The sequence below is a fragment of the Nelusetta ayraudi genome, unplaced genomic scaffold (genome assembly GCF_046127955.1).
Source record: "Nelusetta ayraudi isolate G7.1 ecotype Tasmania unplaced genomic scaffold, CSIRO-AGI_Nayr_v1 ptg000027l, whole genome shotgun sequence".
In the NCBI taxonomy this organism is placed as follows: Eukaryota; Metazoa; Chordata; class Actinopteri; order Tetraodontiformes; family Monacanthidae; genus Nelusetta; species Nelusetta ayraudi.
Genome location: NW_027466077.1, coordinates 4,402,614 through 4,425,223, shown reverse-complemented (window position 1 = coordinate 4,425,223; position 22,610 = coordinate 4,402,614). Strand labels below are relative to the sequence as shown.

Here is a 22,610-nt window from a genome sequence, read left to right as displayed (position 1 = left end):
TTGATCTCCTATACTTGTTGTTTACTCGCTGGCCTGCACGGTCCTGTTTGTGCAAGTGAATCTCCTCTTTCTGCTCGCCCTGCTCCAGTGCCTTTTACCCGCACCGTGTCTGTAAATTCTGCTCTATTATAAAAATCATCCCTGCTAAAAAATACCTACATAGTATAGGGTCGCTGTGCACTTGTGCTACATTCACTTGACAGTGGGCAGAAAACGGTGATTGTCCTGTCATATCCGCTTTATCCCTGTTTGGTCAGCGCAGGATCAGTCCTTTGTCTCCACCAAAGGCCGGCAAGGAAGCGTTAGTTGTGTCGGCGTACACGCAGTCCATGCGAAACCACAATGTGTGTCAGGCACTTTTGGAACATGCACACACGCACGTACACAAACACACAACCTGTGTGAGTCAGTGAAAAAGGAAGCGAACGTGAGGATCGGTCAAGATAAGGTGGAGGCAGTGAGGGATGTGAGAGGAAATGCGGCCGGATTGATTTTTGTCCCTCCCCTCCTCTGTCACACCCTGATTTCCTGATCTTTATGAACTTGCATCCTCGCACTAAACCTCCCAGACACATGCGCATGCACGCACACACACACACACACACACACACACACACACACACACACACACCGTTTCTTCAAGACACCTCATTCCCACGCTGGTCTGATGATGGAGATGGCAGCAGGAGGCTGAGGCTCGTCCGCAAGAGAGAAAAAGAAATCTTGATGAAATGCTGTCCTTCATCTTCCCTGTGGCTGCGTGGCTGCGTGTGTGTGTTTGTGTGTGTGTGTGTGTGTGTGTGTGTGTGTGGGTGTAGGTGAGGGGTTGGGGGACTGTGAGGGGCACAGCACAGGGCTTGTGCAAGCAGTGCAACAGTGTCTAAAAATAACCCTGCATGTAGGATATGTGTGCGTGTGGGGGTGCGAGCTCTGCAATATGGAGTCTAATTAAAGTCATTCTTACTGCACACACACAGATCCATACATGATATGTATATGTTTTTTTGTTTGTTTGTTTTTTTTAAATCTCCCTCTCTTTTGGAGAGAGACGGAAAGCACTGATCACACTGAATTTTTCCTTTTTTGTCCTGGTGGGGGGGCTCCCATCCTTAGTTTCCTCTCCCTCTCCATCCCTCCTGATTCCAGATCCAAACCAGAAGCAACTCACCTTGTGACACAACCCTCCCCGATAAGCTCACATATGGCCTTTTTTTTTTTCGTTTTATGTGTGTATGCGAGCCGTGCATGCGTGTGTGCGTGCGTGCATGCATGCGTGAGGGCCGGCCGGGACCGCGCTAGATGCCAAGAACAGCGCTGATAACCCCCCCCACCCCCTTACCCCCCCCTGCTCTCCTCCTCAAACATGCCGCGGCAGATGGTGTGACATTCACTTTCTGTCAACAGGACGGGGGGAAATCAGAGAGGCACACAAGAGGACATGAGAGGCAGTGATGGCGGGGGTGAGGGGGGGTGGGAGGAGGAGGAGCAGGAGCAGGAAGAGGAGGAGGAGGAAAGAATCAGGTGAGAAATAGGCACAAGTGTCACGGACGCCGTTAGCAGATGATTGAGGTTGAGTCAGAGCGCCCCCACGTGGAGGGACTTGCGCCTACCAACACCTCCCTCTGAGCTCTGCAAGTGTAGGCACGGGAGAGAGAGCGAGGCAGAGGGAGAGAGAGAGGGAGGGAGAGGGAGAGAGAGAGCAAGGGAGAGGGAGAGAGAGACAAAAGATGAAACATGTCATTGATTTTCCACACAGTCAACGGATTTTTTTTTCTTCTTGCTGTGCAGAGTGAATACACGGCATCCCATTGTGATTCCCCCCCCCCCCCCCACACACACACACACACCAACACACACACACACACACACACACACACACACACACACACACACACACACACACACACACTGTGCAAATCCCCAGAGGGGCCTCTACCTGGCAACAGCATACAAACATTATTTCTTAAAAAAAAAAAAATCCTCCTGTCCCTCACAAAACAACACATGCACACCTTCCTATAGCTCCCCAATGTGTTGTTGAAAATAATTAATTAAGAAAAAGAAAATTGAAATGTGTGCCTCTCACAAGAATCACAGAGTGTGCAATTGGGCTCCCAAGACTCCAACCGGAAGAAACATTAATCAGCATAAATTAGGCGGGAAATCCACCCACTGCTGTCTTGTTGGACATGGTTTTGTAGCGTCTCAAAATGTTTTTGTGTGTGTGTGTTGTTTCGGTGATAATCCCCGTGTGGGCGTCTGAGCCGACAAAACGCACCTGTCGCGTTGCCGTGAACATCCGCCGTCGTCACTCTGAAGTGGAAAGTCTCCTCGAATTGTTGCCTCGAAACTTCCCGCGCAGCAAACAAAATCCCTTCCAAACAAACCCCCAGATGACAGCGTCGTCTGGAGGAGTCGACAGGGGGAAGAGGATGTTTTCAGCTTCTCCCGTCATCACTGATGCTCCCTCACAAATGGAAGGGTGAAGAACTTGGATCGGCGCTGCACCACCCAAGGTGTGCTGTCTAAAATCAAATGAAGGAAAGGAAAATATTATGAAAATGGGACAGCAAACATGAAGTCAATGTTTGTTCACTGAAACGTGGACCACTGGGATGACTGACACTGATAGCTGAGGGAAACCAGTCTCAGGCAGCCCAAATCCAAATGTGGCCTGGATACTTACTTCATTTACTAATATTGGAAGAAAGCTGTGCTAGCTGGGAGTCTCGGTAGCTCACAGAGACAGACAATAAAATCGGCAGTAATATGTTGTGTACGTTTGTGAATTACTGACCGATCCACTGGCGGTGTCTAAGCACATCTGTAACTGTTCGGTGAGGAAAACTGAAGACCAGTACAGACATTACACCGGTGTTGTATTGCGCTCCAAAATTTTTGTTATTGTGCGACGAAAGAGGTTAACCGGAAGTTAAACACGTTGAAAAGACTCATATCGCCCCCTTGTGTGGGGGAGGAGGCCGCGTTCCTGTCAATAAATGGATTTTCTCAGCTGCACGTATACGGGGACAAGGAGAGAAGTCCGATTAGATGAGAAAATCATCGTCAACGCACTGACTGACTGCCCGTCCTGCAGCGGCTTCACCTCTCTCTGCAACAGGCACCACAAACGAGGCTCATAATTCTGCTTTAATTTGACTGATATAATAATTCACATTAACAGGGGCCAGAGTAAAGTCTGTTTAGGTACTGCACGGGGGGCTGTTATGACCCCCCCGCCTCCTCCACCAACCCACCCACCCGTCTGAGGGGAGGCAGAGGTGAGGTGCGTGTTCGTGCGATGCGCGAGTGAGCGTGTGCGTTCTGTAATTGCACTACAGGCCTGCTAATTAACGGCAAGGCTGCTGGTGATGAGAGTGGTAGGGCGGGGCAGACGCACAAGATTGGCTAATGGCCGAGACAGAATCGTTTGGTATCACGCACTCGCACAATTGTGCAGATGAAAGACACCAACACACATTTAAAGCAAGCAAATAGTCTGATTTAAACATAAAGAAGCAGGAACATTGCAGGTTACATTTGTGATCAGACTAAAGGAAGTTTGGACGGGAAATTTTATTTGTAAATGCCTCAGGCCTGTTTCTTTATTTTTGTGTGTTTTCCTTTTTGGGAAGAGAAGCTGATAGAATTTGAGTAAACAAGAGAGGAAAATTAAAGGAAAAAGCCCTGAAGGAAATGTGCAGTCAGGTAGATACATATTTAGTGGTGAGGTGTGACTAAGAGTTTTAATGAGCCAAGAGTCGAGCCATGTTTGTAACAAAGTTAACTCCTTTATGCACCGGTTTCACATTTTTCAATACTCCCTGTAAGGTATGTCGCAACCTACAATTTTGTTAACAGGTGATGCAATTTTGTGGGTATTTAACGTGAAGTAAATGTGACAGCGTGCACTTTCACAATAGAACATCATCTGTTCGTTCTTTGAGACGTATGTGTGAAACGTTGTGGTCGTCACAGTATTCATTTGTGAGCTATGGACAAAGACTTGAGGTCGCCGTGACGTTTGCCTGTTAAACCTTTGCAATGTTATTCCTCACATTCTGGAATTCAAAAGGACGGCTTTGGAAGACATTCCTGCAAAGGCATTTACGAGAGCTGAAGGACTGGACAACCTGCAAAGCAAATTGCCTCTGGTCACGGCTGTCCCCTGTGCGGAGGCTTAAGAGCAAAGCGGATGACTAATAAGACAGACGACTGGAGCTAAAAAGTACAGTTGACGCACAGAAAGGGAAGAAAAAACATCAGAAAAGTACGACGAGGACAGTGAATCAGGACAGAGGGAGCGCGGCAAAGCACTTTCAAGGCCGCCTCCGCCGGCTTTGAAGGGAGTAGCCTCGCGGCGGATTTTTCAGAACTAAAGCTGGGAGAGATGAAAGATACACCTGCATGACAAGGCAAAGGGGCAGAGAAACAGGACGGACAGAAAACTGTGCAAAGAGGGCAGAGGGAACATTTTTTCAGCCATTTCACATATTTTTGGAGGCGCGTTTTTAAGTGTTCTGAGTGTGTGAAAGAGAGACTTCCAGAAGTGTGTTTCGACCGAGACTCTGTCTTCAATGCAATTAACTGGCTAAAGGCACATTTATAGTCTACATCAGTGTCAACATCAGATCCTACAGTCAGAATCTTGTGAAATCTAACCTAATCCATAATGTTTAGAAACTAGAAATGCTTAAATATAATGCAAGGCTGGTGAGAGGTGAGAAACAGCATTCTGCTGCTGGTTTGGAAGGTGCAGAAAACCAGCCCCTATGAAGTGACTCAGACCATATGACTAAACAAATAACACGGGTGGCGCAGCTGAGGTGTGAATATCTTTCAGACCTCAGCTCTGGTCCCCAGAAGGATGGTTTAAACAGCGTGGCGGCTCCCTTTCTATTCTGGGTACGGGCACAATTACACACTGATGGACGAATGGGGGGGCGGGGGGGGTTGAAGGGAAACGAGGGAACTGTTTGTTCAGGCTGGAGATGGAGGCGTAATTTGACTGGCTGCTCCAACAAAAAAAAAAAAAGCATCTATGGGAATAGACCTGATGACCTATTCAATGTCGAAAGTCTTTTGGAGCTATCTTATACAGTCATCCGGTAAAACGACCTTCGAAAACATTTCTAAAGAAAAAGCAGAAGGTGATTGGGAAACTTTCTGTCAATCACGCACAAGCGGCTCAGCGGTTTAGCAAGGGGCTAGCTCAAAGCTAACTGGCGCAGGGGGACGATGTTAGCCTTACGTCACCACCTTGTGGTTAGTCACCGTGTACTGCAGCGTTTACCACGAGAGCTGGAAAGTCAAACAATCTTTAATGAGAAAATTCCACCTGGGTCTGATGAAACAGGAGCTACGTGTTTCAGCTAAAATTCACATATGCAATATGTACACAGTAGTTCTGAAATCTTTGAAAAAATGAGGATGGACCGAGAAAGCCTTATGCCAGATGCTGCCAAAATGGATTAGTGAGGTTTTAGAGTTCAAAGTTACTTCTGTAAGTTAAATATGAGTGGGTGGCACAACGATGCATCCTTTTGAGAGGGTGGGTTCATTATGAAAAAAAAACAAAAAAGCAAAATAAAAAAAAACTTGACCTTTTGCAAACCATGGAGAAAGAAATGAGTTGTGACATTCAATTAAACTCACGCCTCCGCCTCCGATGGTAATCATGGCCACTTTGGGACGAGTGACAAACACGTTTGAAGGGCCTGGATGTTAATGAGAATCTTTTGGGTGCAGAGATCCGTGTGATTAGCATGATTATGAACAGGAAAATGTGCTTATCGTGGCAGACAGGCAGGCAGGTGGGGATGTTGCAGGAACACTGTATTCTGAGGAGGAAATGCGAAGCTGCCCTGGTTAAACTCGGCGCGACGATCCAAGCAAAATGAGAATCAAATCCAAACAGTAACTCATGAATTTAGTGAAATGTCTTCTCACTGTGTAATACAGATGAGTCTCAGTAAGCCTTTAGTTCAGTGGGTGAGTCAGAATCATGATGCGAGTCGAACCGCGATCCATAGAAACCGTCTGAACCTGACGTGACCCTGAACGCTCGAGAGGAAACGCACAATGTAAACAAGATGAAATTCACTCAGCGTTGCTTAACAAGGGCCCTTGGGGGGTCGGAGAACCTGCTCCTGATTACAACAGGCAACATGCCAAGTCATAACGCCCCAGAGTGAGAGCGCCAAGGCCTTCTCCTAAACGCTGTGGCTTCACAGCGCAAGCGGCAGATTATCATAACCAATCATAGCGCAGAAAAAAAAAAAAACTCAAGTAACGTATACTGAAACCCAACGAGCTGCATTAATGATATGACTCATTATTTGAAAGTACCCAAGATGTCAGCTCGGCAACCAGACGCTGTGCAAATGAAAGAAAGTAAGATCGAAATATAGCCTGAAGGGCCGGCTCACATGGTAGAAGTCAGGTACTTCAGCAAGAATAAACAGCAACGAGGCAAGTAAAGACGACAAGTTCATTGTTCAAAAGACAAAGCTTTCTTAAAAGAAAAAATATATATATATTTGCAAAAGCCCTAAAAACAACAAAGAAAAACAAAGTCATGCACTGTGCACATCACTGAAAGGGTCTCTGCGGTTGAAATGTCCAATCATTTCTGCATAATATGCGTATATTCTGCGCACTCCTCGCCTCGCGTGCTTCGCCATTTTGTCCCCCCCGGGGCCCTCTCGCCTTCGCTGATGATAATTCCCCGACGTGTGGCGGAGTGCTCTGTGGATATGTTGCACCACTTGTGTCAGATTATTCAGCACTGTGAATATTTTGGTATGCTCACAGGGCAATTTGACTTCAGTTGGAAAAAATACAACCCTGCAAGTCCACCGCTCAAAGAAACCAACCTTTTAGTTTACGCCGCACCACAAACCCCTGGTTTCTGTGAAGACATTTCAAGTTTAAATTGTTTTCCTTTGTGTCAAGTCCCCTTTTTCTCTCTCTCTCTCTCTCTCTCTCTCTCTCTCTCTCTCCACCTCTCTCTCCTCACACATCATCTCCAGGCTGGGGGAGACGGTGTGTGAGTCATCCTTCACCACAGAGAATTTAGCTAAAAAATCAATTTTTCCTCTTTTATTCCAGGCACTGACTGGACGACGAGAGCGTGATCGATCTGCAAGCGTTTTGTCCTTCAGGCTGCATCTCTCACTTTCTCTGCGAGTGTTTGCTGTGATTTCTTTCCATCTGTTTTTAGTGATGTGCAGCTTTATTCCGTTTTGTTTCGGGCTTCTTCTTTTTTTTTCCTCATTTCGCTTGTCCACATATCGATCGCAATGCAACTGTGCGTGCTGTCTACTGTCCTAAGAAGGCCGATTTGACAGATGCACGTGCGTTTCCCCACCAATTGCCCCCTCATGGGTGTGTGCATCAGGTGACAAATGTCCACCGGGGCGATGATGTGTCCGGCAGCAGTCAAGGCGGTGATGAGGGGTTTGGAGGAATCAGCGCGGCTCACATGGTGCCTGGCCCCCTCCCCGTATCGATCCACCACTATCTTATTTAGCTCCTGCCAAAGCCCACAGCTCCCTATTGACTGGAGTTTATTACGCCTCTATTTTTATTTCTTTTCTTCTTCTTTTTTTCTTTTTTTGCCCGGTGCAAAGAGAGGCAGCTGGCAGGTGGAGTCTGCCGGAACGCCTGTGAAACAAGTGTTTTCATTAAAAAGGTAAGGCACCGGTCCCCCTGGAGAATACTGATGAGCCATTCTTCAGGGCTGGCTGGGAGCAGCGAGGCTGAAAAGCAGTACGTTGATTCACTCGGTGGGGAGGGGCGAGAGAATCAATTATGAAGAAAAGAAGCCACGGGGGCGCTTCGTTGTTTTGGTGGCGTTGAAACCTTAACAGAACGTTATTATAAGAACACGCGGCGTCAGGGTGATTCGTTGTTTCGTGGTCACGTGGATACATTAGGCTTTTATGGGGGGGATAGTGTTCTCCTGGATTCATTGGAATGACCTTAGGCAACGCAAGCAAGTACAGAATATCCGGGGGGGGGGAGAGCAGTGTTGTTGGGATTACTCCATAAAAGTAATCCAACTACTAATGACTGATTTCTCCTTTAAAAAGTAATATATTTGCTTCTTTAACTGCTTTGTTTCATAAGTAATCAATTACTAATTACTTTAGTTAAAAAAAAAAAAAGATAAAGTAACAGTTGCTCAGCACTTTGGAATGAGCTTTATTAAAGTGCAAATTTTGCAATTCCAAATTTTGCCTCTGTCCTCTGAGCATGAATGAATGCTTGCTCTCTGAACCCACTTCTCTGAAGTGAAGTCCTTAAAATGCTTCTCTTTAATGATCTGTGATCCTTAATGACATCTCAAAGATGTGAAAACCTTTGCAGACTGATGTCTATATGACCCTCTAATGGAACAAAGGCTATAAGCGCAGTAAAGCCTGAGGGCAGCTCCGAGTGCTCCCGCCTTATTGGATAGCGCCGAGGAGGCCACGCAAAGCTCAGCGAAGAGACACAAGAGCCGTAATGCGAACACAAAAACCGCGAGACCCTCAGAAAACACCTGAGCCCACCGAGGAGCAGAGGTTATTTCATGAAAAAGGCCCGCGAGCCAAACAGCGGGCTGTCTGGGTTTGACACGCTGTTCAGGTACTAATTCAACCATCTGTTGTTTACAGCCGACTGCCCTCGACAATATCTGACAATGACAACAGCTGCCCCTGCCACCGTGGTGACGGGAACACGGCAACTCGGCACCGTCGCTGTGCCCACCCCCATCCACCCCCCCTCCCACGGTCAGCCTGACCGGGAGCTGTACCCACTGTCCCGGTGTGAGAACACGTTGAGGTCTTCTGTCGGGGACTGATGACTCCGCTCATCACCATCCAAAAGGTTAGGAACAAATTGACAATAGTGCAACTGAGTTTACATTAAAATAATAATTGTCAGAAAATATATATTTCTTTTTAATTCACTCTTTGAACTCCATTTTAATTCTTCTTTTTGCACTCTATATGCTGTTTAACGATGCAAATGTGGGATAAATAAAGGCATTCTCATTCTTATTCTTAATAAATAACTTTTAAATACAAACGTCTTTTGGGCCACGGCAGTTTAGGAAAGGCCATGTTTTTGCATGACAAATTGTATTGAATTTTATTACAGTGTTTTTCCACTGACAGTTTCTTTCCAATTGACTCTTAACCTGAGGAATGGCACTCTGTCTTGGGGACCAGCGCCCCCAAGTGGCTGGCCTTGTAACTCTCGATTGCCTGCCCAGCACCTATTGATTCTGTTGCTGAGCTACTCTTCTCTCCCTCTTTGGCACCTCTGCCATGAAGAACACAGGGAGACAGGTGAGCTATGATGTTGGTGAGTGTCAATCTCGTTGACTACCACAATTAAAAAGACGTTGAAACGATCATCTTAAGGTGATTCCCATACCAAAGCCAAAATAAGGTCGCTATAGTTGCTTTTCTATAATTCTGCCGCAAATTGGTGGACAACATTAATATCAACAGCGCGTTGATGTTAGAGCTGAGAAAGCGGCTGTGTTTATTGTTGTACACAGTGTGATGGAACCAGGTCTCGTCTGGGCCTCCCTGGATGCACTCGGCTTGTCAGTTCGTGTCCTTGACACAGTTGGGAGGAGCGCGCCGCACCGCGCCACACGTGGCAGAGTTCCACCTCTGGACACGTCTCAGTGTCACACACACACACGCACGCACGCACGCACGCACGCACGCACGCACACGCGCACACACACACACACACAGCTCCACCTGCACATTTCCATGAAAGCGCTGGCTGCTAACGCCCTCTGCTCGTTCCCGACAGAGAAGCAACGTGATACAGGGGCATGAGGACGGAAATAGATGACACAAACAGTCCCTCGTCTCCGACTATTTTGACTAATGAGCCGGTTTAGCAGAGCGGGTGCACAGGGTAACATCAACGCCTCCTTCTCCTTGCCCTATTTTTTTCCCCCCCAATTTATTTAATATTTTTTGCTTTCACAGTCGAGCTTGTGGAGGTCTGATGTATTTCTCAAAGTGCCTGGTCGAAATAGATGCTCGCTGGAGCTCAATTGATTTTCTCTTTGGGCCAATACATGATTCTCTTAATGACAGCTGAAGTAGGTTCCATACAAAGAAAAACTCACCATGAATCACCATTTTAAAGAGCCTTTAGTAAATTACTGTAGAGGCCTAAGATCCTCCGTGATTTCGATCAAAAAGGGTCCGCTGTATTAACTACTAGTTTTTGTTGGGTAGATCAACATTTTTGGGGTGCGTGGTTTGTGTCTGGAAAAAAGCAACTTCTGAGACATGATGAAACGATTACGATTCACAGATTTTACTGTGAAGATGTTTGTAATCTTGAATTAAATTGAAAAAGTCAAGTGAAATATACTAAACAAAAAAGCAAAGAGTGAGGGAGGACGTCATTGTTAATCGTAAGCAGAGACAACAAATTCATGTATTGTGATTTTAACTACCTGAAGGCTGCTGTGGCATCTACTACTGCCCCCTACCGTACAGGAAAAATACATAAGCATTATGTCTTTAATAAATAGAGGTCCAACACTGAAGTCCTTGTCGTATTGACCCAGATCCTTCCAGTTCTTTCTCCCTACTAATTATCAAACATATTTAAATAAGAGAAGTTCCTCTGTTTTACTCTTACTTTGAAGTTTAAGGCTTCCAATCAGTGCAGGAAAAAACAATGTGGAGCACTTGGCCAAAACATCTCCGTCAGATTCCTTCCCTTGTTACGGTTCTCTCCACTGCAGTGAAAACATGCATGAGAAGAACTATTTTAGTCAGAGTACTGCCGGGCGGGTCACTAAAACACAGCCTGGCTCCGAGTGATAATCTTCAGGAGCTGTCAGCTCAGTTTTTGCCCTCTCCATGGGGTGTAGAGAAAGACCCTCAGGGGGAAGATTACCCCTTAATTCCCCCCACACATACAGTCGTCTGACATTTATCCTTGACATGTTTTCACACTTTGAGTAGGATATGGTGTCACGCAACACTTTTCCCCTTCACACATCCACACAGATTGTTTTAACAGCTTCCAGTTAAAGGGAGACTGCATCCAATGTCCTGTCAGATTCAAATCCCAACTCCTGGCCCAGTGCCTTCTCCTTTATTATACAGGGCCAAATACCCAAGATTCCTCACTGAAATCTTGAAAAAAAAAAAAAGAAAAATAAACATAACAAAATTAGTCAGGTTTGACAACTTCTGGAAACTACTATGGCATTTTTGTAGGGAAGCTTTGCAACCAGTGACATTCAAGTCAAAGGTCAGCAAGTGCTAGATCTAATGATGGGCCTTTCCCTCTAAGGCTTAAGCCATCCCCCTTGCAGTGTCATTGACAGGAGTCCAAATGGTGCCCAGCCACATATAGATTGTGTGTAGTCAAATCTATTTCTGTCTTAAATCTTGTGCATGTCCTAAACACCAAACGTAATCCGAGACATTCATCCCCCTGTCATCCGCCACCGCCATAAAACTGAGGCTAAAAGTTACACTGTGTGTCATTCTGACACAAAAGCAGCGGGCCAGCACGTCTAAATGCAGCCCAGCCCTTGTTATCTACGCCACTTGCATGTGCTCCACAGATTGCACACCACTGCCACCAAGTGGGGGCTTTATGTAGTAATTTCCAAACGAGTATAAACCACGGGCGTATGACCGCTGAGAATTTAAAATTCCTGAATGTTATACTTATCATTAGTGTATTTATAATATGTAGTCATTCTTGTTGTTCACAAAGTATTTCTTATTGAAATCTACTTCTACGTGTTATTACATTACAAATTACCAAAATTCCTTCTTGATAAAACCTTTTAATCAGAATAGATCACCAAGAATTTAGAATTCTAAACTTCCCTTAAATTATGCAGTGACGGGTAGAACTAATTGTGCACTTAAATTGATGGGACAAATCTGACAGCTTACCGTCCAGCTTGTGCCACTGAACAGGGGTACATGAAAATAGACAAAGACAATTTCTTAAATGACAAACCAGTTTTATTTCACACATGATCATAGGTTTTGGTAAAAACATAACCAGCTGCTGCATGACAGCACGACATGATTGTTCGCATAGTTTAATCGCATTTGCTCCACGCAACGTTTGGATAACCAAACAAGTACTAGGTATCACCTCGTAGCAGTCCGGTGAAGACCGACTCCGTGGTCTCCTCCTCCTCCCGACAGCCGTGCACTGTGATCGGCAGGGGGCAGTTGTGCTGCGACCTGGAAAACGCTCAGACAACAGTGACTGTGGACAGCACTCACATTGCATCACGACCCATCACTACTGTCAGCAGAGAGGATGCAGTGCAACATATACCTGCCCCACGTTTTACCTGGATCCCAGGCCGGCGCTGAGGTGCGTTTGATTCGTTTCCTCTGGCCGAGCGAGACCCGGAAACGCTCAGTGTTTCTCCGGGGCGGGCACCAGTCCAGTGCGCCGCTGCGAGACAAAAAGCCCGATCATGAATCACACATTGGGCCGTCAGAGCAAAACCTGAATCAATGCATTCATCACAATCGCTTTCCTTTATGTACACATCAATCACACCTTGGGGAGGTTTTCTGCAATTGAGGAAAGGGGGAAGTGCCGGTTGCGAATCCAAGTATGAGTCATCGGGCCTAGTACGCCGCCGACTCAACATGGCTCCCAGCACAGAGGAAATGTCTCCTCAAAATCCTTCTGCTGATAGGAAAGAAAACTCTCATAATCAGTGTCTAACGCCGCGTAAACATGGTTAGGAGAGGGGGATTGACCGTACTGAAGCACAGTGGGTAGGTGTGTGACAGAGGCTGCCTGCTCGTGGTCGTCCGTCATGTCCGCGTACACGTTTCCCATCAGGTACTGCGTCGTGTTTTTCGGCGCCATTGCTCCCGGCGCCAGTGGCGGAAAACGGGCCTCGTCCTTCCTCCGGATCTTCCCCGTCGTTTTCTTGCGGAGGTCTCCGTGATTCGCCAGGTTCTTGGCGTGGTGCAGCTGCCTCTGTTCGAGGTGGAGATATTTCCGGACCGTCATCTTGATGGCGCCGCCTCGTCGACCGTGTTCCAAGGCCTCGTCCTCGTCAAGCAACCTCAACCGAGGTTTTGATCCAGAGTTGACGTTCTTGCGCTGGTGGCCGGGTTTTAAGTACGTCGAGTTGAAATCCATAATTTCCAAGCACATTTCACACGGAAAAACGAAAAATTGAGAGAAAAAAAAGTTTAAAGTCGTTTTCGGGGTGAATGACTCGACGTTTTTTTTTTTTTTTTCCTTCTTGCTCGACGGAACCACTAATCTTCCCCACTTGCTAAAATTGTAGCTAAAAAAAATGAGTTCACCCTCTAAAAACAAAGTTTAAAAAATATCAAAAGCTTCTCTAACTAATTAAGCGCTCAGGCAACACGTCCTACTTTCTAGTGCAAAGCTTTGAAGTGCGGTGCGTACGTGGTACGTCGCTGCCTTATGGTTCCAAAACACCCACAATCCTTTGCTTTGCGGAAGTAGCAGCAGTATGCCCACACGGCACTGCTGCCATCTCCTGGTGTGGAATGTTGTCCACAGCTACCAGTCGTTGACGTTAAAAGGGGCAATACATGGTATTAAGAACTGGAGTATGTAAACTTTTGATCAGGGCCATTCGGGTAGTTGTTGTCATTATGATTTAAAACGAGTAAACTGTTTTTTATATTTAATAAATTGCTTCACCCAATCAATAACCATGACTAAAAAAAGTTTCTCTTACATTCTTTGAAAACTGGCCCCCCCAAAAAATGTAAATTGTGTGAGAGTAGGTAAACTTATGAGCACAACTACAGTCTTTACCTCTCCCAGTAATTCTATCATGATTCTTAATATAGCCATAGCTATAATTTCGATTGTGGCAGTGACTGTAACCCCCTCTCCCTTCATTGTCTAAATATACATTTGAATCCAGACCATCACCCAAGAGTCAGTCGTTTTAAACTACCACACTGCCTTATACTTATAATGATTAAAAAAATAAAATAAAACAAACTTTAATTTCTCTAAATTTATTCAAGTGCCACATAAGCAACTTACAAGCATGAAGAAACAGGGATGGGACAGTAGAAGAAAGTTATTTTAATTCGACAAAAGACAGTGGACTCTCAACAGTTGGGGAACAGATTTGTAGTTGTGTGTTTTTAGCCCACAGATGCCAGAATAACGTCGACAACCGTCTCCTCAGTGCTCCGAACTGTAACTTGCATGGTGACGCCGTCGGCCAAAGCCAAACGGGCCCGGACCAGTGTGTCATGATTGCCCCGGAACACACCTGAGAGCCAGAGAGAACAAGTTTAAGGATAGCTCTTTAATTTTGCATCTTGTAAATGCGTTAAAAAACAGCAGCTTGAGCAATACTGCAAAAGCTTTGGTTAGAATTACTTTTTCACACAAAACACTCACCAGCGAGAAAGAGGACATGCGAGTTCTTGTTTTCTGGGACTTTGTCTGAGCGCTCACATGGCTGCATTCCCAAAAAGCTGATGATGTTGCCCACTGCCTCTGTTGAAGGGGGAGGAAACATTGAAAAGCTTTTAGAAGTGGTTCCTAGCAGTGAAGTCAGCTGTACACAGAGTTTAATCTGCCTGCTTACCGTCTAGAGTTCGTACAGATGAAAGGGCAAAGGTCTCTTCCTTCTCAAACTCATCTCCCACTTCCTCCCACGCCGCTCCAAAGTTTGGCTGTAAAACCCTCTGGATGTGGTCGGCCACCGTCACCTCCAAATCCTCCAGCTAAGAAGACAGAGGCAACCAATCAGTGCTGCATACAACAAGCTGGGAATTTAACCTCTCTGCTTTAATCCCGCGTGTCTGACATACCACATACTCGTCGTCGTATCCGTCGTCATCGGGTTCGCCGGTGTTTGGGTCGCAGTCTCTTACCAAGTACTTCATAGTACAGCTGAACGTACACGACACTGGAAAAAATGGACAGCACTTCAGAGATTTTGTATTTTATGCTTCAAGCTTTTAACGGGTTTTCCTCCAACAGGAAGAGTTCCTACCAGCTGTGGGGTCGTCCTCTGGTAGGCGGACCAGAGTGTAGCAGGAACCAGGCTGGCTGTAGGGGAGGCTGGCGGCCGGGACGTAGTGCGCCACCTCGTAGGACTCCGACGGCTCCATCTGCACTACCACCTGACCCAAAACAGACAAGCTTTTCAGCACAACGAGTCGGTGGAGACGGCCGAGAGATACAAAGAGCACCGCTGCTACCTTCTGCAGGAGCTGGTCGTTCAGAGTGTTGGTGCAGTCAAACTGGAACACCATGTGTCCAGCAAAGGTGTGTTTAATGCAGCGGACAACGTATTCCGTTTCAGCCTCCGTCAGCTGCACCGGCTCGGACGACTTGAAGAGTGGACCCAGACCCTGGAACTCTGGGATGGCTGCCAGTTGCTCTACAGGCGAGAAATACGCAGCTTGTCAAGTCGTTGACGGTGAATCGTCAATTGTTTTTCAGGATTTTAAGATCATGTCGTGCACTGACCTTGGTAAATGTCTTGGCGTGAAGGGGCCAGTTTCTCTGGCAACTTGCTTGTGGCGATCGGCGCAATCTCTGTCGAAACAAAACCTCGTCAGCAGTTTGTCTTCAGTCAGAGTGGAACTACGTGAACATGAAGCCGAACGTCTGTACCGGTTTTCTGGTCTGTGATGGGAGTGGTGGCCAGTGGGACGGACTTCATGTCGAAGGGTTTCTCCGTGGGCTCCAGTGTGTACTGGTGCAGAGACTTCTCCAGGCCGGGGATGGACACGGACAGACCTGAGGGCAGCAGACAAGGTTACCAGCTGCACAGCAAGTTGAACAAAATAATGTTAATAAAGCAACTTTACCATTGAAGATGTATGCAGCATTTAGTGCCTTCTGCTTCTGCTGCAGCACGTTCATGTAGAACGTAGCTCTGTCACGCACCTCGTCGTCACTGTCCATCATGCACCTGCAGGGGGCAGAGGCGAGTGGTCAGTGCACGTTGCAATTCTAAATCCCCAGCAAACCTACTGCAGTGTGCTTGAGTTTGAAGAGTCTCTTGCTCCTGTGATGCCTGACGAGCAGGTTGAGGAAGTTCACCTTTGCATGAGGACCAGAACGCTTGGTAGCAGGTCATCGTTCTGAGCACCAAATTTAGCCAGCGCACTGACGGCAGCTGAGGGCAGGAGGAGAGAATGAATGAATGATTTTATTTCAAACTTGTATAAAATAAAATATGCAACTATCTGCACGTACAGATGAAAGAAACAACAAATAATAATGCAAATCACAAAAATACAGAAAAAGCAACAACATAAACACGGCACATAGTTCGAAAAAGGAGTAGGAAGAAGTAGGAAACTTTTTTCATTCCCTACCCCTTTGTGCCTATTCTTAACATTCCCTGTATATTTATAGTATCCCCAGCAGACAAAAAGACAGTTGGTACCGCTTTCAAACAGGGTGCCTCACCTGCGCGGACCGCCTCGCTCTCCAGCACCACCCGGTTGAAGATGAAGCGGATGTACTTGGAGGGTTGGGGGGTACGGGGTCCCTCTTTGCCCAGCAGGTGCAGGATCTTGGTGGCCAGCACCGTGTGCTCGCAGTCCTCGATGAACTCGCAGAGGTGTGCCAGGCCCGTTTCCTTGCTCTCGGGGTTCTCCTCAATGATGCTGATGATGCAGTCCACGATGGCCCGCTTGTACTCGAAGCCGCCCTTCAGAACGCACGCACGTTACTTACATTCATTGTTCATTCACCGATAGCGTCTGTCAGTCAAGATAACTTACATCGTCTCTGAGCATGTTGGACAGGAAGTTCATCATCACGCTGTGCTTCCTGGGATACTTCTGACACAGCGCACTGATGGCCTGCACAACCACCACCTGCCATAAATTGAACACATCACACAAAGGCGGTTTTAGAGCACGTTAAAATACAAATCGGGACCATCGAAATGGAGCAAAGCGGGCTGGAGACTCGTCTCCCCGACCTTGAACTCATCCGAGATCTCGGAGACAAAGGAGGAGATCTGCTTCATGAGCCGGTCCACGCTGCTCTCGCTGCCTGTCTTCAGCAGAGTGGTGATGGCCAGCGTGGCAATGCTGCGGTTGGAGTCGGTGATGAGGTTCTCCAGGTCCAGGTTGCACGCGGTCACGGCGGAGGGATGCTTCATGGACACCTGTCGGGCGGGGACGGCAACCAAATCAGTCATTTACTGGACGACGTTTTTTGAAGGGGGATAAACAAGAGCTCATCCTCACCTTGTTGAGGGTGCGCACAGCGGCGTATCTCAAGGCTGCCTTGGGAGAGCTGCAGAAGAGCTGCAGCACTGCGGGACAACAAGCATTTATTTGCAGTTAGATTTATAGGCTTGGAAACAGCTTTGTCCATCAAATGGTCAGGATGCTGAACACTTTGCATTTCCACCCCCCAGGGAACTTAAACTTACTCATCAAGTCCCAGCCCAGGGCACCTAACTGTAACTCGTCTGTCACTACACTGTACTGTAACTGCACTATAATTGCACAAAACTACCACCTGTTTACATCTGCACTGTGTCACTTTTCTTTAGTTTTCGTATTTATTTCGCATCTTTTTGTTGCATTTTGTCTATTTATCGTCTATATATTCTGTCTAATTTTTTTTTGATTCATGAGAGCAGAGAAACTGCATTTCGACTTTTTCTTTGTGTCTTGTACATTTTGAGAAGTTGACAATAAAATGAACTTTGATAGATAGACATACACAATAGTAACCTCACAGATGAGAGGCGAAAAAAAACAAGTGAGTGCTGACCTGAAACAGCAGGCGCCAGCTCTCTGGCCGTGCAGTTGGGCATGTGCACAATGGCAGAGGCAGCCTCGTACACCACCATCTCATTCTTGTTCCTCAGGCAGCTCTCAATGAAGTCAAACAGGGGGCTGTCGTGACTATTCAAAAAAATAAAAAATAAAAGTTAACAAGCAGTTCTAGTCAAGTCCCTTTAATGTGTGTGACTGTGAGGGGGAAACTGATAAGAAATACTTCTCACCCTCCCTCCGTCTCATCCAGCAGCTTGCTGGCGATCCTGATGAGCATGCAGTAGGCAAACGGCGACTTCAGACCCGATTTGGTGAACTTGTTTAGCATCTTGGTGACAGCCAGGCGGTCGTTCTTCCTGAGGTGATACAACAGGCCCAAGGCGTGGTACTGGAAAGGCAGGACAGATGTTTTTTTTATTTATTCTGGGCCAATGATTATTTTAGGAGAATCTTAAATCATCATCACTGATGTACAATGAAGCCAAATTGAAACGTATTTCATTCTTGACACCACTAACCTGGACCATGATGTTGTCACTGGAAGCAGCTTCCTGAGCTTCATTCACCCAGCGCTTGACCACATCGTAGCTCATCTTCACCATGTGCTACACACAGAGACAAGCCGGTCAACTGGAGACCTACCCCCTACCATGCTTAAGAATTTGAACACCTCTGGAAATACTTAGACAACTGTAGCATTTATTTACCAGTGAGGAGACCAACGCCGAACTGGAGACACTTGGCACCTTGTCAACAATAGCCTGTTTCATGTATCTCTCAATGGCCTGCAGCATGGTGGTCTGTAAGGTTAAACAACACAAGAACAAGTAAATGAATGAATAAAAACTCGATGCTTGCGCTTCATTTATTGCATTAGAGAGCTAAATGAATTCAACAAAGCAGGAATTACATCTGTAATCCTGCAGAGGGCTCTGATGGCAGGTCCACGGTATACATCCTCCTTGCCAGTCATGTCTTTGGTCAGGCTGTTAAACACAACATGGAGTAATTCAACACACCTCAACCACGAGAGGTCAACAGATCACAGGAGGTACAAACGTAAAAAATAAATACCATTATTATTATTTTTTTTAATAAATAGAATACAATTATAGTAATACATGGGTTGCATTTATGAGACCTATAGAAGTGCAAGGATTTTTATTTTTGCACACAATAGATTTAATACCAGTCATTTCAAACAGTAGCACAAACCTGCTCGTGACGATGATGACATCCTCAGAAATGTTTGCCATTTCTTTGATGGTCAGGTAGCACATCCTTCTCAGGGTTTGCTGGAGTTAGCAAAAGAGGAACCTTTCACACATCCAATAATACAATATTGCAACATAGACAGAACAATACTAATAATTTTCTACCAACTACAGAATTTGATCTGCCAGTATCTTACATCATTGGACTGGAAGAGCCTGGTCATGGCAAAGAAGGCCTCTGTAGCCTCCGTGGTCCCAAAATGCTCCCCCTGCAGAAAGAGAGACGCTGTTAAGACGCCAGCACAAGACATTTTACAGCTCACTCGATATATTTTTGATAGTGTGCTTCCAACCTGGTTGAGGAGGTAAATGATCTTGGTGAGGATGTGCAGGCATCTCCGCGGGTTGATTGGGGTCTCATTAAAAATACGAGCCTGTAAATTAGGACAGAAAGCATTACATTCCAATTTCTCTATTTTATTTCAAAAATACTTGAGCAATAAGGATGCGTCTCCCGACGGCTGCCAGAAAACTTCACCTCCTGCAACACGGCGCTCTTCTCCAGATGCTGGAATGGGTTGGACCCACTGCCTACACAGAAAAAAAACAATGAAGCCAGTCAGTTTCCAGTTAAAACTACTGCCGTTTTATTCAACGAGGGTGTCGGACGTAGAGGATGTGGGCCACCGAAATGTTTAGAAGAAGAAGAAGATAGAAACTAATATGTTTTTAACAACAAACAAACAGACATTTGTCTTCAACACAGCTTTGAAAATTAAAAATACACTGAAACACATTCACACACCGCTGCCATATTCTCAAATATCATAATCACATCTTATATGCTAAATATCAAATATCATTGGTGAAGGTTAAATCCCTGATAGTTCACCAAATACCCTTCATTGAGGACATAGCTTACAACTGCGTTACCCGTCTCATTGCAGCCAAACTGTAGAGACGATTGATGCAGTTTAAATATCCCAGCAAATTAAAAAAAATAAAAATAAATAAATGTGAACAATATTTTATCACCCCACACAGCACACCCTACAGCTGTCAGTACAGTACACTAGCATTAAACGCCATAGCTACGGCAGAGGCAATAGCCAAATATCGAAGACGCTTTCGAAATGCTATGGCAAACAGAACTTGACGGTAACCGAAGGTCACATGCATCAGTAAACCCCTTTTAGTACGCGGCCGGGATATTTCATCCACAAGATTTAGTCCACTTGTAAAGCGAAAGCCAAATGTATTCAGCTAGCGGCAGCATTAGCCTAACGAGCGTCATCGCACAGCTCACTATTTCAATAGCGCTGACATCGCCCGACATTGCGACCGTTCGCGCTTACCAGACTCCTCGTCCTTCTTGTCAAACTTTTTAATCATCTTTGCTGTACGCGAGTTGACGGACGAGGGAAACGCTCGCGCTCAGTCCCCGATAAAGCTACGGCTACTTCTTCCACGTCGCCAAAATGAACGCGGACTTCCGCCCAAACCGTCCACGTAAACGGAAAGCACGTCAGCAGCAGTTTCACCTCGACCCGGACAGAGGGCGCTCCGAATCACCTGAAGGTTGCACCCGCACGAAGAAAAACACTGTCCAATAATTAAACCCACAGTATAAAGCATGTTGGTGTTTGCTTATTTGTTTGTTTGTTTGTTTGTTTGTTTGTTTGTTTGTTTGTTTTAGCTTTTCACCTCAGCCCAAAGCCGTATGGTATGATGTAGAGTGCCAGTCAAAAGTTTGAACACACCCTATGAATTAAATGTATTTTCTTTCATTCTCATTGACATTGCACATTCTCACTGAAGGCATCAATACTATGTATGAACACACATGGAATTATGTAGGAAACAAGTGTAAAAATAACTCAAACACGTTTTATATTTAAATGCTTCAAAATAGTCACCGTTTATAGAAAAGCATATTTAAAGGTAGAGTTGCTAAATAATTACATATATCTTTTTCATATATGTTATGTCTTTAGTATGCAGTGGAGAAAGTTGTAATTAAATGCATGAGAAGGCGTGTCCAAACCTTTGACTGGTAGTGTATGTGCACACGAGTTTAAACTGTAGCTAATGGTAATCACATTCACAAAATATCGAAGAGAGGTTTATTACATTTAGTAAGTAATGAGAATCCATACAGTCCACCGGATGAGGCTATTAGCCTGGTACTAGCTTGGTCGCTACGTCCTGTTTAACAACTTCAAGTAGACAAAAAAATGAGTCACGTTCCAGCTAGTGATTATATGCAGCAATTTGACAGACAAAAAAAAACACCTTTGCCAACTTCACGGAGAAGGAAGGCACAGACTCAGTTGTGTTTAGTTTAAGTGTTTATGTTCACCTGCTGAGAATCTACAACTTCTATTACGGTGGCCCTGCTTTCCGGTAAACCACATTGTACTCGTCCAGTGGAAGTGGAGGCTCATGGCTATTTCGAGACGGTCTCTGCATCGCTGGTTCTTAAGTCAACCATATTCCAATTATGTAGTAACATTAAAGTAGCTCACACTGAAATGGCAATGACGTCAGCAACGTCTCCCTTAATCTTTTCTTTTCTTAATCTGTTCTTTATTCCTAATGCTTGTATGCTATGGTATTTTAGTTTTGCTTTAAGACTACAACATTTAACGGACCAAAGATAAATATAAAGTGAAATTATTAAAATCACTGACTTTCTTTTGATGGGTCAAAATACTTTAATGGAATATGATACAGACAAAGCTTTTTGTCGGATATAAATAAATAATAAATATGTATGTATGTAATTATGTATGTATGTATGTATGTATGTATGTATGTAATCCATTAAAAATGTGGTTTCATCTTTATTTGAGGAAAAATAATCCTTTATTTTGAGTAGAAAAATAACAGACTTCTGATTGACACATACATTCACATGCACTTGCATTTTTACTGTGTATTTCATCATGTTGCAGTTAGTTTGTACAGTATTTCAGTGTCAGTTGTTTTGATGTTTCAACCCAGTGTCTTTGGAAATGATTGGATGGGAAATCAAATATATATGTGTATCAATCTAATGTTTTGATTATTCAACAGAACTGCAAAACACTTTGTTGTCGGTTGGTCTTCTGTGAAGGACGCCAGAATGAAAAAAAAAATCACAAGTCTTGTTATTGAGTGCACGTTTAAAATTTGATGACGTTGGGGCAAATCCAGATACATTAAACATTCATTTCACAGAATAAAGGAGGGGGCTTTGCTGCAGCCCATGTCTGTGTCTCCATTACATTCTTGTTTGGGAAATCCATGACAGTCCCACATCTTAATTTTTTTTAACCACATCTGATAAGATTTTAAGACAATTTTAGCTGCTGAAAACAAGCAAAATGAACTACAAGGTGTTGATGTGGACACTTTCCTGGTTGTGGCACTAAACTGAAAATAAGGGATGCATCTCAATGTATCTTGGCTGTGATTTGTTTGAAAAAATAACAAATTTAGAGGTGACCGTCCAGATCTTTACAGAAAAACCTCGACTGATGGACCATTTCAATTCATCCATCATTGATTGATTCCAAGGAGTCAAACAGCTTAATGAGCCTAAAAATAGAACATGGGAGCAAAA

At 45.1% G+C, this 22,610-nt stretch overlaps 1 protein-coding gene and 1 long non-coding RNA gene across 2 annotated transcripts; both read right to left on the bottom strand.

The window, feature by feature from the left end:
• Positions 1–6,539: 6,539 nt before the first annotated feature.
• Positions 6,540–9,359, bottom strand: LOC142890679 (uncharacterized). The gene is made up of 3 exons (XR_012927109.1): positions 7,005–9,359; positions 6,765–6,964; positions 6,540–6,666 (listed from the first exon to the last, which is right to left on the bottom strand). It is a non-coding gene; the product is annotated as an uncharacterized LOC142890679 (long non-coding RNA).
• Positions 9,360–14,020: 4,661 nt separating this feature from the next.
• Positions 14,021–20,517, bottom strand: copg2 (COPI coat complex subunit gamma 2). Its single transcript, XM_076030199.1, has 24 exons — positions 20,362–20,517; positions 19,545–19,597; positions 19,360–19,440; positions 19,204–19,275; positions 19,008–19,087; positions 18,703–18,778; positions 18,500–18,592; positions 18,311–18,397; positions 18,023–18,180; positions 17,788–17,921; positions 17,253–17,320; positions 16,982–17,170; positions 16,779–16,874; positions 16,462–16,705; positions 16,090–16,165; positions 15,855–15,958; positions 15,658–15,783; positions 15,511–15,579; positions 15,240–15,421; positions 15,032–15,161; positions 14,847–14,944; positions 14,621–14,759; positions 14,431–14,529; positions 14,021–14,299 (listed from the first exon to the last, which is right to left on the bottom strand). The coding sequence occupies exons 1-24, from the start codon at positions 20,396–20,398 to the stop codon at positions 14,169–14,171; spliced, it is 2,622 nt and encodes an 873-aa protein (XP_075886314.1). The 5' UTR covers positions 20,399–20,517; the 3' UTR covers positions 14,021–14,168.
• Positions 20,518–22,610: the final 2,093 nt, after the last annotated feature.

Excerpts from the sequence above, each read along its gene's own strand:
- copg2 (XM_076030199.1), bottom strand. The coding sequence starts at position 20,398 with ATGATTAAAAAGTTTGACAAGAAGGACGAGGAGTCTG. Across the intron at positions 18,398-18,499 it reads CGGCGTTGGTCTCCTCACTG|CACATGGTGAAGATGAGCTA; the intron begins GTAAATAAATGC and ends CTCTGTGTGTAG. Across the intron at positions 14,300-14,430 it reads GCATGTCCTCTTTCTCGCTG|GTGTGTTCCGGGGCAATCAT; the intron begins GTGAGTGTTTTG and ends TCTGGCTCTCAG.